We start from the raw sequence: 15,954 nt of genomic DNA, 5'->3' as shown, positions 1-15,954 counted from the left end.
ACACCAACACCAATATCCTCTCAAAAGGTTCCATGCCAATATTCTATTAAATAAATAATAAATAAATAATACCTTGAGTGAAGATCCATGGCAAACAACATCTCAATTGCTCCTCGCTAGACTACTTATTATAGTCCTTTAACAGATTTAAGTATAGCAAGCCCCAACCCATGTGATAGCCACTGGCATATGCCACCCTACCCCACAACCAAAATGCATAGTGCCCCCATTTGCACCCAGGGCTTTCACAGCACCTTGTCCTGACACCCCCCAACTCCCTCAAACACACAATTTGCTGCAAATTAATATTTGAGAATTTTGCCTGCGCCTCTTTAAGCAGAACAATAAGAAAAAGATGGATTAAAAGAGAATATTGGCATGGGACCTTTTAAAGAGGAGATTGGTGTTGGTGTAGGATCACTAATTAAAGGTATGTATGGTTATTTACGAATATTAAAAAAAATTAGTCATGTTTTGTTTTATTTTTAACTCTTGGTGGAAATGCGTAAAGGGTACATTAGTACACCTATAAATTGTGCAAAAGGTGGATCAGCGCAACACCAAGCCGCCTCCGAATGGCCTCCAATCAGAGGTGCGCTGAGCCCCCCCAGGAACTACAAACGCACCTTGAACCCAAACAGAAGCTCTGCATATAAACCAAAAGCATGGCTGTTAAGTGGGAGCAGCTGACCAAAAACGAATTAAATTAGTACATAGCAAGGAAATGAGCAGTGCTAGTGCCTACCTGCAAAAGAGTGCAAGCCCCACTTGTGGGATATAATACACACCGAGCATACACATGACCTGTCTACCACTGGAGGATGTTGGTTTCCTGTAACAGCTTGCATGCAACCTATTAAGTACTCGTCCCTCCCACTGCGAAGAAGTCAATCTTGACTTAGCAAATTTAAACTGCTATACAAGCTGTACACTGGCTACTTTACATTGTATCAAAGTGTTGCCCCATGACAAGATATAAATGAAATGTACAATAGTTGTACATAAGAAAAGATAAAAAAGGCTGCTATTGTTTATGAGGGTTCCCATAAAAATGTTTCCACTGGATCATCTGTAAAGTGAGAAATTTCTTCATTACATGCAGTTCACAGTAAAAGAATGAGCTTTTGCAACCTTGAGTGTCCTTTCAAGGTAAATGCAGCTCCCAATCAGCTCAACATAAACGTATTGATAACTGAAAACGTTTATTATAAAACCAATACAAACATCTCTACAAAACAATGCATACTGTACATGTAATCAACCAGCTAGGCTATTAAAAAGAGGAACCATCTTAGCCTGTGCATAAATTGCTTTTATTTATCTGTGGAGCTGAAGTTCTGGTAGGTGTCATCTGGGTCGTAGGTCTTGGTCTCTTGCTGATTTTGTGCTGCAGAGCATTTTATAGCAGAATACATCACAGAATACTCTTCCTGTTAATACAAACAGACTATTTGTTAGTATGTAGCTCACATAGATCACGTAGACCAACTGAGAGGAACATGATACCACATGGACTGTATACCCCCAATACCCCCTATGGACTATATATCCCAGCCCCCCTCCTCCACACTCAAAGGACTACATATCCCAAGCCTCTATACCCTTCCCTTAGTCCCCTCCCCCCCATGTTAACGCTTTTTTTGCTTTGGCAATGCTGAATGTATTTGGTCCTGCCAATAAAGCTTTTTTGGATTTGGATTCACAACCCTATTGTAAGATCTGCAGTGTTTACACGCTGAGGCGCCGAGACCTGGGCTGATGCCCGAACTTCTGGCTCTCGGCAGGCCACTGACGTCACTGAGACACAGACTGGTTCCTGCACAGCTTTGAACACGCGGAGGACGCATTCCCAGAACGCGCTCCGCAGATGTAAACAGTAGTGCACGTGTATCAGCATGTCTGCTGATCGCTCACACTGAATAATTATTGGATGAATTCAATTCTGTTTTGTGTTGATTGGGTAGGCCTTCTATATAAACACTGAAAGCGCCTCCAGACATCACCTGTGATAGCAGTTGCTTTTGGCTTGTTGCTGGGTATGCGCTTTCGTCTGTTGATTTCTGTTGCCGACTTCTGCTTTGATCTAGACCACACCATCCTGATTCCTGTTGCCGACCTCTGCCTGTCCCTGGATCACGATTGAACGCTGCCTGGTCTGACATTGGATTCCCTTGACTATGACTGGACTGGACTACTCATTCCTGGTTTGCACCAGAGTCCTTGCTCCTTCCATCTGAACTGCAACTACTACTGGGCCGCAGATGACTATATCTCAGATATATTGTGTATACTGTGCCCATTGCATTTCTTGTTGTAGGTTCTATCAGTGGATTACTATCTGTAAGTTTGTATGCTACATCTACCTGCAGGGTGTAGAATTGTGCCAGGTAGGAGTTTCTCACAGGTGTTATGGGTTGGGCTATAGGTTAGTCATGTGGGCATACAGCATGACCTATAGTCATTGACCAGACAAGCCTGACACCTATAAATAGAAATGGTAGTTTGCTGCACTATTTTGCCTGGCTGTGGCAAAGTATCAATTGCTGTGGCAATACTATCGTATGCTCATCATGACCTCTGGCCTGAAGTTATGAGGCCAATAGGTATGGAGTTCACTATGGTGGGCACGCCCCTGCATATTCACAAGCGTGGTTGCCACATCTAACTCCATTCCTATTGGCCAGCTGACTTTAGGTTAGAGGTCATGGTTGGCATCATGGGATGGAAATTAGTTAGTGGTGATCATAATGCTCTAAATTTGCTTCCACCAAATTTTGCTTACATTTTGAAACTACAATAACACATAATTATGATTTTGAAATTGAACTGATTTTATGCAATTTATTCAAAATTTTGCAGCTATGCAAAATTATGAATGTGGAAATTGTAAGCAAGTTTTCACGCAAATTGGGAAAAATGTGTGTGCAAACCAGAAAAGGGGAGTTGTGGGAAACATTAGTGATGATCCCGATGCCATGGACAAAGGGCTCTTCCTCACCTCTGATGCCTTGTATTAACTTAGTATACAGAACTTGGAACGCAGTATACATTAAAGTTTACTGCAATCAAATGTTATTTTCCCAGGTTTAAAAAACATTTTATCGTTAGGTCTTTTTGCAAAAAATGTTTTACCTGTACTCAGAAAATTAAATTTCACATAATTACGTGTGATAGCAAAATTACAGATTTGAATTATGGTTACTTACAATTGTGCATCATAATTGCACATTTTTATGCAAAATTATGATTATGAGAAATTCAAACTCAACACTCTTCACCATGTTCAACTTAAAGGATACCCGAAGTGACATGTGACATGATGAGATAGACATGTGTATCTACAATGCCTAGCACACAAATAACTATGCTGTGTTCCTTTTTTTTCTTTCTCTGCCTGAAAGAGTCAGGTATGTAAGTGGCTGACTCAGTCCTGACTCAGATAGGAAGTGACTACAGTGTGACCCTCACTGACAAGAAATTCCAACTATAAAACAGTTTCCTAGAGTAAAATGGCTTCTGAGAGCAGGAGAGAGATAAAAAGGGGAATTTCTTACCAGTGAGGGTCACACTGCAGTCACTTCCTGTCTGAGTCAGGACTGAGTCAGCCACTTACATACCTGATATTTAACCCTTTCAGGCAGAGAAAGTAAAAAAGGAACACAGCATAGTTATTTGTGTGCTAGGCACTGCACAAACACATGTCTATCTCAATATGTCACATGTCACTTCCGGTATCCTTTAAGTTGTACCAAACTATCATTTCTATTTATTAATATTTTTTTAGAACAACACTGGTAAAATGCTCTTGACTCATAAGGCTCAAACCACACCCATTGTTAAAGCTCAATCTGTGCCATATTGTATATGCAATATGGCATCACTACTGGCATTTTATAGAAATGAGCTGACAAATTTGTTTTCATTTTGAAAACCACATTTTGAAAGGGGTAGAATTTTTCAAGAAAAAAAACTGAAATTTTATTAAATACACCTTATTTGTAAAAAATGTTTTTTATTACAAAAATAAACCTTTTTACAAAAATAAATGTTCTTGGCACTCAGTGGCCTTTATTCAATTCACTTTTTGTCCTAAGTTTTTTACCTAGGTTATTTCTTCACACCTTAAGAATTTTAAGCCACCAGCAAGCAAGAAAATACTCAGAATAATTTTGACTGTACTTTTTCACCTACTGTTAGTACTTTTTTCATTTACAGAGTTCTCAAAAGTTATTTCAAGCAGGAGATAAAAAATATTTTATAGAAAAAAAACTGAGAAGAAATAGTTAAAGCGGAATATAACCCTGCATTTCAACTTTGCTCTAAAACATTATTTACAGCATATTATATGCAACCAGCATTTTTTTTTACTAGACCAGCATTCGAAGGGTTACACACAGAGCTTTAAAGTTCCTGGATAGAAATGCAGACGCATCCGAAGTTCAGATAGATACATTTTGTTTACATAAATGTATCTAATTGTGGAATGTGACTCACTCTCTCTGACTGTGCAGGAGCTGGAGGACAGCCAAAGAGTGTGTAACAATTACCACTTGTTACATTCTGTTTAGTTAAATGTATCTATCTGAACTTCGGATGCGTCTGCATATCTCTCCACGGAACTTTAAAACTCTGTGTGTAACCCTTCGAATGCTGGTCTAGTAAAAAAAAAAATGCTGGTTGCATATAATATACTGTAAATAATGTTTTAGAGCAAAGTTGAAATGCAGGGTAATATTCCGCTTTAATTGAATAAGGGCCATTGACTCTCATATGCTAATTTGTACTCTGATTTACATTTATCACAAATGGCTGCATCTTTACAGTTGACAAGGTGTAGCTCTCTGGAATGTTTGTTTGCTGAGAAGGGACCAGGAACAAAACCTGCCAGGGCCCATATGCAATTAACTTTTTCTCCTGAGTTTTCTCCTAGGAGATCATTTTTCACCTTCTCTTTTAAATAACTTTTCAGCATTTTGCAATTGAAAAAGTACCAAAAAGTTGGTGAAAAGTAACATCAAAATTATTAAAAGGCCTTTTGCTGTCAAGTTAATTGCATATGGGCCAATGTGCGTCCCAGAGTGCTGTCAGGCTTAAGGCTGTGTGACATTATAGCAGAAGCATCACTAGGAGGGCAGAGCTACATTCAATATACTGTATAGTAATATATGGATATAGGAAGTGTTTGTGATACTGAAATCAGGATAGTTAATGTAAAAATGGGTCTCCTGAATGATTTATTAAATTCTACTATTTGCTCTTACGGTTCCACTATTATTGCTTATTTGTTATTTATGAAAGATTCTCATGGTCACAAAAATTTAATACACTTTTTGAAAAATTCTCATCTTCACAAATCATATTTTCACAAAAAAATTAAACTAAATCAAAATATCTCTTTTCACTCATCTCTACATCTGTGACGCTGTAATTATAAGGGAAAATGGCATTTTTCTTAACAGCCAAAACAGTGGGGCTGTTCTTGGACTTCAGGAGACACCCCCATGCCACAACCAGTCCTAATCAACGAGACTGAAGTATCCAGGGTCTCTAGTGTTAGGTTCCATGGAACAACCCTAACTAGCTACGTAAAGTGGGGACAGAACACCTCCAGTATCCAGAAGAAGGCTCAGCAGAGACTATTTTTTCTACGGCGATTGAAAACATTTGGTATGCCAAAGGAGCTGCTGTCCAGCTTCTACACTGCCACTATTGAAGCCACTCTCTGCTCCACCATAATCGTGTGGTATGCAGGAGCAACCGCCAGAGATAAATATAAGCTTCAAAGAGTTATCAGCTCAGCAGAAAGGATCATCGGTTCTCCTCTGCCATCTCTAGACATCCTTTATACCGCTAGAATGAAGACAAGGGCTAACAGGATTTTCCCAGGACCCTTCCCACCCAAGCTGCTGCTTCTTCAAGCTCCATCCATCGGGCCGACACTACAGAACGATCCGCCCAAAAACTAACAGGCGTAGAGACACTTTTTTCCCTAAGCAGCCCTCCTGCTGAACTTCGGTCCCTCGGTGGTACTCTAGCCCCACTCAGCCAAAATACACCTGGTCGTGGCACCCTGGAGCCCAGGCCAGCCAATAACCCAGCCGTCACCCTGACCAATTACTATGAACAACCATTCCCTAGGGTCTGAATGATGTTACGTATCCCCTCAGCAGCACTAATCCACATCATGGTGGAGCACACGACTTGCCCACAAGCTAACTGCATGTGGTATAACATTGACTGTTTCATTGTGTGTTGCTTGCCTGTCTTGCTTATATTTACTGTTAACGTCTTGTCAATGTCTGTCTTACTCCATTGCCACTGCCATGTGAACCACAACCAATTCTGGGTACGACTTTGGTCACACTTGGTGAAATAAAGATTCTGACTCTGAAAAGGTCGGAGAAAAATCAGAGGCCATTAATTCTGTAGCCCAACAGTCTGGTGCTGGACTACAGTGATATAGACATAGCCAAGGAGGTCTACAGGATGGGGAGCAGCCATGCGAGTTGGAGAACTAGGTCCCCACATACATACACACACATACACACCAACACTCTGAAATCAACCACAATGTTGCTACCTTCTCTCAGCATGTCACCACTTTTGACGTGGGTGCTTTACTGTGGAATCTGAACTCTGCTTTGCTGTACTAATGGTCAATTAGCTGTGTATGAAGCAAACCCAAAATGATCTTAGCAACGCTGATTAGCTGTAAGTAATGACCAGTCAATGCTGGGACTAATAGTGACATAATGCAGTGAGGACATGAGGTCATCGAGGGTAACACCGTAAATAGCAGAACCATGTTTTCTGGTTCATCTGGCTCTTCTTCCCAGCTGTGTACTGTATATAAAAAATATTTTATTAATAAAAGTGTTTTTTTTTCTTTTTTCTTTTAAGTAAGAGAGAGGTCATAAGATACCACAATATTGCCTATCACATTTTTTTTTTTTACTTACATGTCCATTGGCATTTGCTCCAGATCCTGTGGATAAAACAAAATGTTATTATTTATGAACTGTTTTTATAAATACATACAGTTCTTCAATACGTCACCAGGTTAGTTGTTTTTGCCCCATAATTGAAGATCAATAGCACAGAGACTCAGACAACACAGGTACTGCGTGATCTGAACAGAGAGGTTCCAGTACTTAGGATGTAGAGTGAGGCTTTCAGTTTAGGCAAGAGGATTTTTTTGAAATTCAAGTAGATAGCAAGTACTAGGGGGATGGTAAGGCTAGTGTGATGGTTAGGTCCATGCAGAGATTCAAAAACCACTGTCACGAAAATCTTAAAATTGAAAATACAGTACATGTAAACACATACCAATAAGAAGTACGCTTCTTCCTGAGTAAAATGAGCCATAAGTTATGTCTCTCCGATGTTGCTGTCACTTACAGTAGGTAGTAGAAATGTGACATTACTGACAGGTTTTGGTCTAGTCCATCACCTCATGGGGATTCTCAGCATGGCCTTTATTCTTTTATAAAGACCCTCCCTAAAAAAGATTTATACAAAGCTTCTGGCCAGCCTCCATGCTTACTGCACCCTTTTTTGGCTGTCGGACGGAGCAACTGCCATTCACTAAGTGCTTTTGAAAATAAAAAAAAACCTTGAGAATCCCCCATGAGGAGATGGGCTAGGCCAAAGTCTGTCGGTTCTGTCAGATTACTACTACTTACTGTAAGTAGTACTGTAAGTGACAGCAACATAGGAGAAAAGTAATTAATGGCTCATTTTACTCTGGAAGAAACATGCTTCTTATCTGTATGTATTTACAAATATTTTAAATGTTATGATTTTTGCAACAGTGATCCTTTAAAGAGAAACTTTAACCCAGGACATAACTTCATCCCAGTCAGTAGCCAATACCCCCTTTCCAGTGAGAAATATTTACATTTTCTTCAATCAGGGACGTCTGTGTGGCTGATATTGTGTAGTGATGATCACAATCTGCTAATTTATGCCATTACAGTCGGCAATACGTAATTACGATTTGGAAAATTCACTTGATTTTGTGTAATTCATAATTTTGCATAATTTTTGTGTAATTTTGTTCTGACCTCAGCGGTCAATAGCAAAGTCCCCATTCAATCTATCACTAAAATTGTTATGAATGTTAAGAGAAATAGCTAAAATAAGTCAAAATCAGAATTTTTCAAAAATACCTTGTAATTTTTTTTAGAAAATTGGACTTTAAAATGCAAAGGAAATGTTTTTTAAACTGTCATTTTTTTTTTGAGTTATAAAAAAAAAAACATTTTTCCTTTGCAGTTTTAAAATTGATTTTTTTCAAAAACTATGATATCTTTTTTTTTGCTTGCTCCCACTATTGCCTTTAATAAATGTACCAATTTGGGTGAAAATAGCATGTATGGGGGGCTTTTCTATACACCGCTTAAATTCAGTGCAAAATTATGCAAATATTATGAAAAAAAAATTGTGTAATTCATGTTACTAATTACTGTTACAAATGAAGTGAATTACAATTTTCCTGAAGTATGGCATTACGATTCTGCATTGTAATTGCACATTATGATGCAAAATTACGATCATGCGAAATTCATGCTCATCACTAATATTGAGGTGAAACTCCTCCCACAGTGTGATGTCATTGCCCTGCCTATGACAGTTTCCTGTCTGTGAACCTTGTTGCATCGTGGGAGAGAATGGCTGTTGCCAACTGCCAAGCAAGCAGTCTCTCTGTGAATATATATTTATAAACAATATTTTAGCCTATCACATTGTGTGTGTGTGTGTGTGTGTGTATGGTGTGTGTGTGTGTGTGTGTATGGTGTGTGTGTGTGTGTGTGTGTGTATGGTGTGTGTGTGTGTGTGTGTGTGTGTGTGTGTGTGTGTGTGTGTGTGTGTGTGTGTGTGTGTGTGTGTGTGTGTGTGTGTGTGTGTGTGTGTGTGTGTGTGTGTGTGTGTGTGTGTGTGTGTGTGTGTGTGTGTGTGTGTGTGTGTGTGTGTGTGTGTGTGTGTGTGTGTGTGTGTGTGTGTGTGTGTGAAAGTGTGTGTGTGTGTGTGTGTGTGTGTGCGTGTGTGTGTGGTGTGTGTGTGTGTGTGTGTATAAGACCCTCAACAAGCATGCCACAGATCAGGTACTCCGACTCAGCTGACTCAGGCTTTACTGAATTAGCTATATGCTTGTTCCAGGTTTTCCACTCAGACACTACGTATGCCAGGAGACCAAAAAAACTGCCAGGCAACTGGCATTTTTTACAAGGAAATAAATATGGCAGCCTCCATATCCCTCTCACCTCGGGTTTCCCTTTAAGGCTAGGTTTCCACTTGTGCGATTTTTCCGCAAATTTTCACAATGAAAGTTTGCATTTGTCTAATAATGCACGGACTGTGAATGGACTAGTTTCCATTTCACTTGAATTTTTGCATGAAATTGTATGCTTAAAAAAAACCCTGATGCCTTGCTCTATATTTTTGCATGCCCTGTGCGATTTTTCATATATAATGTGAAAAATTGCATTCAAATGTCCGTATTCTTGCAAGGAAAAGGAATTAGTTGTGCTGGTACTAGACAGAATGTATTAATTAGGGCCAGTGCACTAATTGCATGCAAACATTTGCATAAAACACATGTCAAATACCATGTTTTTTTCATTTTCAGAAGTATTGCATGTAGTTTGCTGATGTGAAAACAAACAGTGGAAATGTAGCCTAAAAAGCATTTTATTGATAAGATGTAAAAAAAAAATACCTAGGAGAAAACAGGAGAAAAGTGAATTGGATCAGGCTCAATCTCTACAGCTTATCTTCTATTTGGGAAGATAACATAAGAAATGCAATTATACTGAACCCAAAATACAATACACAATAAAGGTGGCCATACACTGGTCGATTTGCCATCAGATTCGACCAACAGATAGATCCCTCTCTGATCGAATCTGATCAGAGAGGAATCGTATGGCTGCCTTCACTGCAAACAGATTGTGAATCGATTTCAGCCTGAAACCGATCACAATCTGTGGAGCTGCCGCTGCTGCTGCCCCCCCCCCCCTCCGCATACATTACCTGCTCCAGCCGGCGCGACTCCCCTGGTCCCCGCTGTCTTCTTCTCTAGAGGGCGCTCTACTGTTTAAACTTCCTGCCGGGACAGGAAGTTCTGTGTAGCTGCAGGAACGGTCCGGAGCCCAGCGCGGAAAGAAGACAGCGGGGACCAGGGGAGTCGCGCCGGTGGAACAGGTAATGTATACCCGCTGTATTGCATCGGGCATTCGAACGCCGCTATCGACGCACTCCCGACCCGCCGGCGATCGAGAAAAATCTTCCGCACGGACGGATCGATGGGAATCGACGGGAACGATCGATTTTGGACGGAAATCGATCGTTCTGTCAGCGGTGTTCGCGGCGTTTTCACGGCCGATTCGATCACTGTGATCGAATCAGCTGTATATCGGCGGGAAAATCGTTAGGTGTATGGGCCCCTTAAGATCACTCCTTCTTTTCCCATTGTGGCGTAACTTCTTTGGATTTGGACAGATGTATATTTCAGATGTCAAAATTTCCTTGACACTTGTTGATTACGGGTCTACATGAAAAGGGCGCCGGTAAAAAAGGGCGCCTGGTGGAGCCCATATATACCAACTTCGGCTACAAAAAAGGCGCCTGGTATAGCCCATATAAACTTCGGCTACAAAAAAGACGCCTGGTGTAGCCCATACAAAAACTTCGGCTACAAACAAAGGCACCTGGTGTAGCCCATATAAAAACTTCGGCTACAAAAAAATCTCCGGGATGTGTTAATTACTATTCCCCCTCCAGGCCGCCATGGATAGTGGGGGAATGAAATAATTCGGCTTCCAGCGCTTGTAGCCCATATAAAAACTTCGGCTAGAAAAAAATCTCCGGGATGTGTTAATTACTATTCCCCCTCCAGGCCGCCATGGATAGTGGGGGAATGAAATAATTCGGCTTCCAGCACTTGTAGCCCATATAAAAACTTAGGCTACAAAAAAAAGGCAATAATATGGGCTACAAAGGGGCACCTTACTGTAGCCGAAAACCTTGTAGCCGAAAAAATACGGGCTACAAAGGGGAGCCCGCTTGTAGCCTATATCAAAACTCGGGCGCCCTTTTTGTAGCCCATATTTCCAGAAATAACATTGATGTCTATGGCGGCGCCCTTTTCATACAGGCAGCTCGGGCGCCCTTTTCAACCGATCCCGTTGATTACCATTTGATTACTATGTTTGAATTTTGTGTTATTTTTTATTTTCTTGCAATAAGAAATTGTTAAAAAAAAAATAAGTATGGTTATAATGCCCTTGTAACTGGTGTTACTTGCAAATTTTCGCCAAAGTAATTTTCGCATCGAAAATGCTATTTTTGATTTCAAGAAAATATTCACGAAAATATGGTCAAGGCAAAAGCATTTTTCTTTCGGATGCACAAATTTACAAAAAAAAAAGTTATTTTTACAGTGTAGATTTTCATAAAGTGTGAAATTATTTCTAGCGCTAAATTTCGCTAAAAACCACAAAAATTATTTTGGATGGAATTTTTGTTCAAAAGTCGAATTTAACATTATTTTTGCAAAAATGAATGCAAAAAGAATATCAGCATTTTTGTTCATCTTTGCTTGTAACCTAGTTGTAATTTTAGTGAGTAGTATATATGTATATATACTGTATATGAAGTGCAGACCTTGTTTCTGATTAATTTGAATGTGGGCATAGGAAATGTCTTCCACCGCAGGCTCTTCTGTTTCTGTAACTAGAAGATAAAAGCCACAGATGAGGAATGATAGTTACAGTTAGCTAAGGTTCGTGATGCCGCACATATATGGCACTGTAGCAATAAAATCAGTTTTAGAAATCTAGAAACTGACTCAGTTTTGAGAACTAATTTTGATTATTGAAAATATATTCAATAGGAGGCGCTGCTGTATTATCAGATTCACAAACGTCTAAGTATATTATAAAAAATGGGCGAAATTACCCTGGACACAATCCAATATAAAATATATAACGTTACCCTGACCAATTAGTGGAACTGAAACATGCCATTATTGATGGCCTAGATATGTGTTGTGGGAGTCAGACTAAAGGTGGCCACTAACGGTCCAATTTCTAGCAAAAAATCTTTTGAGCAATCAGAAATTCTGATCGGAAGTGAAATCGTTCACTACACCATCAACAAACCAATCTTTGCTTCCTATCTATCTAACAACCAACAAGAAAATCCAAATTTTGGTTCGACGAAAATCCAATCAGACGACTATCTTTATAATCATTTGTAATTGGTTGTGTCCATGAACGTAGATTATTTACAACCAATCCGATCAGAATTTCTGATCACTCAAATGATTTTTCACTAGAAATTGAACAGCTAGTGGCCACCTTAAGGATTGACGGTATACATGAGGTGGTGGAACCCCACCCCTTCTTTTTCTTGTTATCTTTTTTTTGTGCAGCATGCTTTTTTTTTTTTTTTTTTAGATAACATCGACTTAAGTTTGCTATAACATAAAGTAAACAGAATATCCAAGAGAGAAGGGTATTAATAACAGAAAACACATTTCACAAGTCACGGTTAGGTAATGTACATAAGACAGTGATAAATAATGCAAGCATAACCTCAAATAAGTGCAATCATCCAAATGTGAGAAGAGTGGAATTAATTTTGCTCAAAATCAAACCATGAACTCCAAACTGAGTAAGGGACCGTTTCCAGTATCGTGGAAACCGCCGTGATTCCGCAGAGTTTCCCCGCACATGAATCGGCCGGTAATGGCCGCAGAAGTCGCTGTGGAGGCTGCAAATCCCATAGTCGTGCATGGCACAGCTCATGGAATTCGCCTGCGATCCCGCCCACCCACACAGAGATGGCGCGCGTCTCGCAGACGCTTGCCGCACTAGTGGAAACGAGCCCTAAAACTTAAGCAGACATCCTCTATTTTCACATGTTAACATTAATTCAATAATACTGCTATATAAATTGTTTTTCCAAGTATTTTTTGATGGAGGGTGCGGAGACTTCCATAGCAGTAGTAATACTTTTTGGACATAAAAGGTATAAATCAGAAAAATAATTATATCAGTCCATTTCTCCTCTATATAAAACTATGAGTCAGTTTATTTCATTTTAGCATGAGTGCAATTTTTTTAATCAAATGTATGGTACAGTTTTACACTATGAAGGCGTTTTGTGTAGGTGATTGGAAAGTTTACAATGTATTAAACTTTATTAAACAAATGCTGATACTTTAAAAAAAACTTGTTAAAAATGCTCCAGTACACACCAATTATAATCAATGCACCTCCAGACCAAATGTATAAATAATGTGTAAATAAATATCATCATTGCATTACCAATCTGTCAGCTTTGATCTTGATATTTATTTAGACATAATTTAGACATCTGATCTGGAGGTGCATTAATAATAATTGGTGTGTACTGAGAATGTTTAACAAGTTTTTAATTGTTTTGTAATGTATCAGTATTTGTTCAATAACGTTTACTGCATTGTTTCATGGCATATGGGAGTTGTAGTTCTTCCAATTAAAGTGGACCCAAATTAAAAATACAAGATTTCAGAAATAAAATCTATTTTCTAAATTATAATAATAAATAGCAGCCTCCTTTCAGCTGCATGATGACAAATATAAAATATTTTACATTTATTGGAGGAACCCCTCCTTTTCTTTCATATTACCGGGACAGAATCCGGCAGACTGGTGGAGGAAATAAAAAACAAAAACAAATCACAGGCTGCTACTGATGATGTCACAGGGGAGGTGATCTCAGCTTGTGTGAGATTTCACATAGACGACGCCCCTTTGAGGGAGGGTAGCTGATGACAAACACACCCATGATCTAAAACCTCCTACTAAGCTCAGAAGTAATGGCTGCCACCTGTATAACCCTAGTTATAAAAAGAGAAGGGTTAAAAGCATGCACTGAAATGCTCATAGTCTTGTAGAAGTGTTTATTTATCTTTGTATGTGTCAGAGTGGTGCAACTAAATATTTTGAATTAAAAAAATGTTTGGTTTGGGTCCGCTTTAAGGGCGCTTTTTGTAGTTTATTGCCTACCTAGCAGAGGGTCGCAACTCAAGGGTGAGTGCCCCATCTCTCAGGAGAGGTAGTGGTGTTTACCGGTAAGGCAACCCGCTGGCACGGACTGCAAACCAGGCACTTGAGAAGTGGATTCCCTATTTAAAGTGACATTGAAGTGAAAAAAACTCATGTTATAATTAATTGGTTGTGTAATACGGATAATGAATAAAACATCAGTAGCAAAGAAAATAGTGCCATTGTGATGATTTGCTCAGCTGCCTGTGCAGGCAGGCAGCTTTTTGACCATTGGTTAGGTTTGCATGCTGCAGGACTCTGGAAAGAAGAGCTTCTGTCAGTTTTGCAGCCTGTGCTTGCTGAGGAATTTGCATACGTTGTCATGCAAATTGCCTTGCCACATTCATTGGAGGCGTGTACTATAAGTACTATGTGTGTCCCACAATGCTTTGCTGGCCATAAGGAGTCTTCCTGTGAAACACTCTGGAGAGTGTCAGCCTTGCTCTTTGTTTGAAGTTCAGCTTAGAGTAATTCCTGGAAAACTGCACTAGGCAGGTTTCCTTAGTGCAGTTAGGATTGCTTATCTGTTTGTTTGTTCTGTTGCCATTGTCCTGTCCCAACGGTGGTCGACAGGAAATGGTTCTGATCTCTGTTCTTAGAGTATAGCTGGTGCAGCGGTTGCTACCAGCTATCTCTTCTGATCTGTCTCATTGGATCGCGCTAGCCACTTTTCGCTAGCGCTGTGGATCCTTCTGTTCTGTCTCATTGGATCGCGCTAGCCACTTTTCGCTAGCGCTGTGGATCCTTCTGTTCTGTCTCATTGGATCGCGCTAGCCACTTTTCGCTAGTGCTGTGGATCCTGTCTCTTGCTTGTCCCTGTTTTCGTGTGTCTGTCTTGTCTGCTACGGGCGCTTGCTGGAGGCTCGGTGAGGTAACCGTTAAGCAAGCGTTCGCGTCCTCTGTTTCATGTTTGTCTGTCGATGGTTAGTTAGGCGTGCTTGTCTCTATTGTGCTTATCACGTGGAGACCGCACATAACCGCGTGCACTGTTGCGAATGAGTGTGGTGTTCGCGGTTAGCTAGCGTTTGTTATTTTCCGTATCTCCTCATTGTATGATTTGCCGTGCCTTTGCTACTCTCGTGCTCCGCCTTGCTGTAGCCTTGTGTCACGTCTGGCGATCGCACCTCTTGCGATCGCGTTCCTGCTTCATATCTGCTGTGGTGTGTGCACAGTCGCGGGTTGGCGACTAGTTTTATGCACACACACACAATCTGTCTCTGTGCTCACTATCAATCGCTTCTCTTGCGATTGCATTTCTTCCCTTCGTGCAATTCCTGTCTGGCGTGTGTGGTAGGGCAGAGGAGCTGTTCCTCTGCACTCCACAGCTCCACCTGCCGACAGGAATTTCCCTCTGCAGGTGCATTGCACCTACTGCTGGGTTCCTGCAAATTACACGCTTGTGGAGGATTTCCGCAGTGTCAGCGCACGGCTTGTGCGCTGATCACGGAGAGAATTCCACAATCGTTACAGTATGACCAGCCCAACCAAAATTCCCAGCGTAGAGGGAATTTCCGATCTGTATGATTTTGTCAAGTATGGCTCCTGTACCTTTAAGAGATTTAAAAATCTTGAACCTGAAACAGCGGATGAATTTTTGTCTGAATGCACTAAACTTTTAAGGAATCCTGAATTCCAATGCACCACAGTATCTACCAGGGCACCCCAAATGGCCTACCTTCTGTTTGGGGGCGAAATGTTAAAGTGGGCCTATGATGTGTTAGATCATACCACCCTGAGTCAAAGACCCCTGGAATTTTTGGCCTTTACTATTCATAATTGGCTGGGACTACCTCAGTTACCATATCCCCTTAAGGAGTTGTTGTCGGCAGCTCAATCAGCTGTTCTATCTACTCAGTGCAAA

The 15,954-nt window shown here is 40.4% G+C and overlaps 1 protein-coding gene across 4 annotated transcripts in view; it reads right to left on the bottom strand.

Moving 5' to 3' along the window:
- Positions 1-1,231: 1,231 nt before the first annotated feature.
- LOC137531492 (high affinity immunoglobulin gamma Fc receptor I-like) overlaps positions 1,232-15,954 on the bottom strand; it is a 117,792-nt gene continuing 103,069 nt past the window's right edge. For 3 of the 4 annotated variants that reach the window (XM_068251406.1, XM_068251405.1, XM_068251408.1), the window contains 3 exons: positions 11,665-11,733; positions 6,960-6,985; positions 1,232-1,430 (listed from right to left, as the gene is read on the bottom strand). In XM_068251406.1, coding sequence (XP_068107507.1) covers positions 1,314-1,430; positions 6,960-6,985; positions 11,665-11,733 — 212 coding nt within the window. In that variant the 3' untranslated portion in view covers positions 1,232-1,313. The remainder of the gene's footprint in view (positions 1,431-6,959; positions 6,986-11,664; positions 11,734-15,954) is intronic. The other variant, XM_068251407.1, reaches the window with a different exon arrangement.

The sequence above is a fragment of the Hyperolius riggenbachi genome, chromosome 9, assembly GCF_040937935.1.
Source record: "Hyperolius riggenbachi isolate aHypRig1 chromosome 9, aHypRig1.pri, whole genome shotgun sequence".
In the NCBI taxonomy this organism is placed as follows: Eukaryota; Metazoa; Chordata; class Amphibia; order Anura; family Hyperoliidae; genus Hyperolius; species Hyperolius riggenbachi.
The sequence above is the reverse complement of the archived record's forward strand: the minus strand, read 5'-3'. Positions and strand labels throughout refer to the sequence as shown.